The sequence below is a fragment of the Atta colombica genome, unplaced genomic scaffold, assembly GCF_001594045.1.
Source record: "Atta colombica isolate Treedump-2 unplaced genomic scaffold, Acol1.0 C662645, whole genome shotgun sequence".
Taxonomy (NCBI): domain Eukaryota; kingdom Metazoa; phylum Arthropoda; class Insecta; order Hymenoptera; family Formicidae; genus Atta; species Atta colombica.
Window position 1 is genome coordinate 1 of NW_017258840.1, and position 928 is coordinate 928.

General features: G+C 28.9%; 1 protein-coding gene across 1 annotated transcript; it reads left to right on the plus strand.

Annotated features, from left to right (window-relative positions):
* Positions 1–7: 7 nt before the first annotated feature.
* Positions 8–853, plus strand: LOC108686637 (fumarylacetoacetase-like; the record flags this gene model as incomplete). Its single annotated transcript, XM_018192438.1, has 2 exons — positions 8–91; positions 624–853. Coding segments are annotated over exons 1-2 (314 nt in total), but the record flags the coding sequence as incomplete, so codon positions are not given.
* Between the last annotated feature and the right edge of the window lie 75 nt (positions 854–928).

A 928-nucleotide genomic window follows, 5' to 3' on the forward strand; every position in this document is an offset into this window, starting at 1 on the left:
TGTAACCATGAAATCTTTCATCGATTACTCGGCATCTAGCGATTTCCCGCTTGAAAATTTACCATACGGAATCTTCTCAACGAAAGATGAGGTGAGCAAAATTAATTACATCATAGATCGTGTAAAAATCATGCCACGTCATATGATTTCAAAACAATTCTAAATATAAGTATGTAACTACGCATTTTCAACTTCATCATGGTTTAGGAAGTCATGAATTATATTCTGACGAAATATAGTAATCTTTTATGGACTTTTGTCATATTTTTGAAAAATTATTGGAAAAGTTGTACAATAAAATATTAGGTTGCATATTTCTTCATGAGATAACTAACAGCAAAGAATGGAATGGAAACATTCCATTCTTGCTGACATTCAACGCCGTCTAGCAGAAATTTATATTATGGTACCATCGACTGATATATTATTGTTCGATAATTCTAATATCTTCATAAATTCCCCAATAAATTATATTATTTTATACTATGAAAAAATTGTCAAATTTATTAGAGATAATATTAAAATACAAAATTTATAATAATACTTTATTAATCATATAACAATTATATACTATTATATTACGATAGATAGATATAATACAAATAATATTTAAAATATTTTAGCCAGACAAAAAAATTGGTGTGGCAATTGGTGATCAAATTTTGAATTTGAATGCTATCGCAAATTATTTCGATGGACCATTGTTGGAAAGTAAGCAAGATGTGTTTCGTCGTGATTGTCTAAACGATTTTATGTCTCTCGGAAGGCCAGCATGGCTAGAAGCAAGATCTAAACTTCAAGAGCTGCTGTCTGCCAGTAATCATACTTTGCAAGATCCTGAAATCCGCTCTAAGTGAGAAATCAACAAACGAAAATTAATATAAAAAAATTTAGATCTTTAAAAATTGTATTATAATCTCTGCGTAAC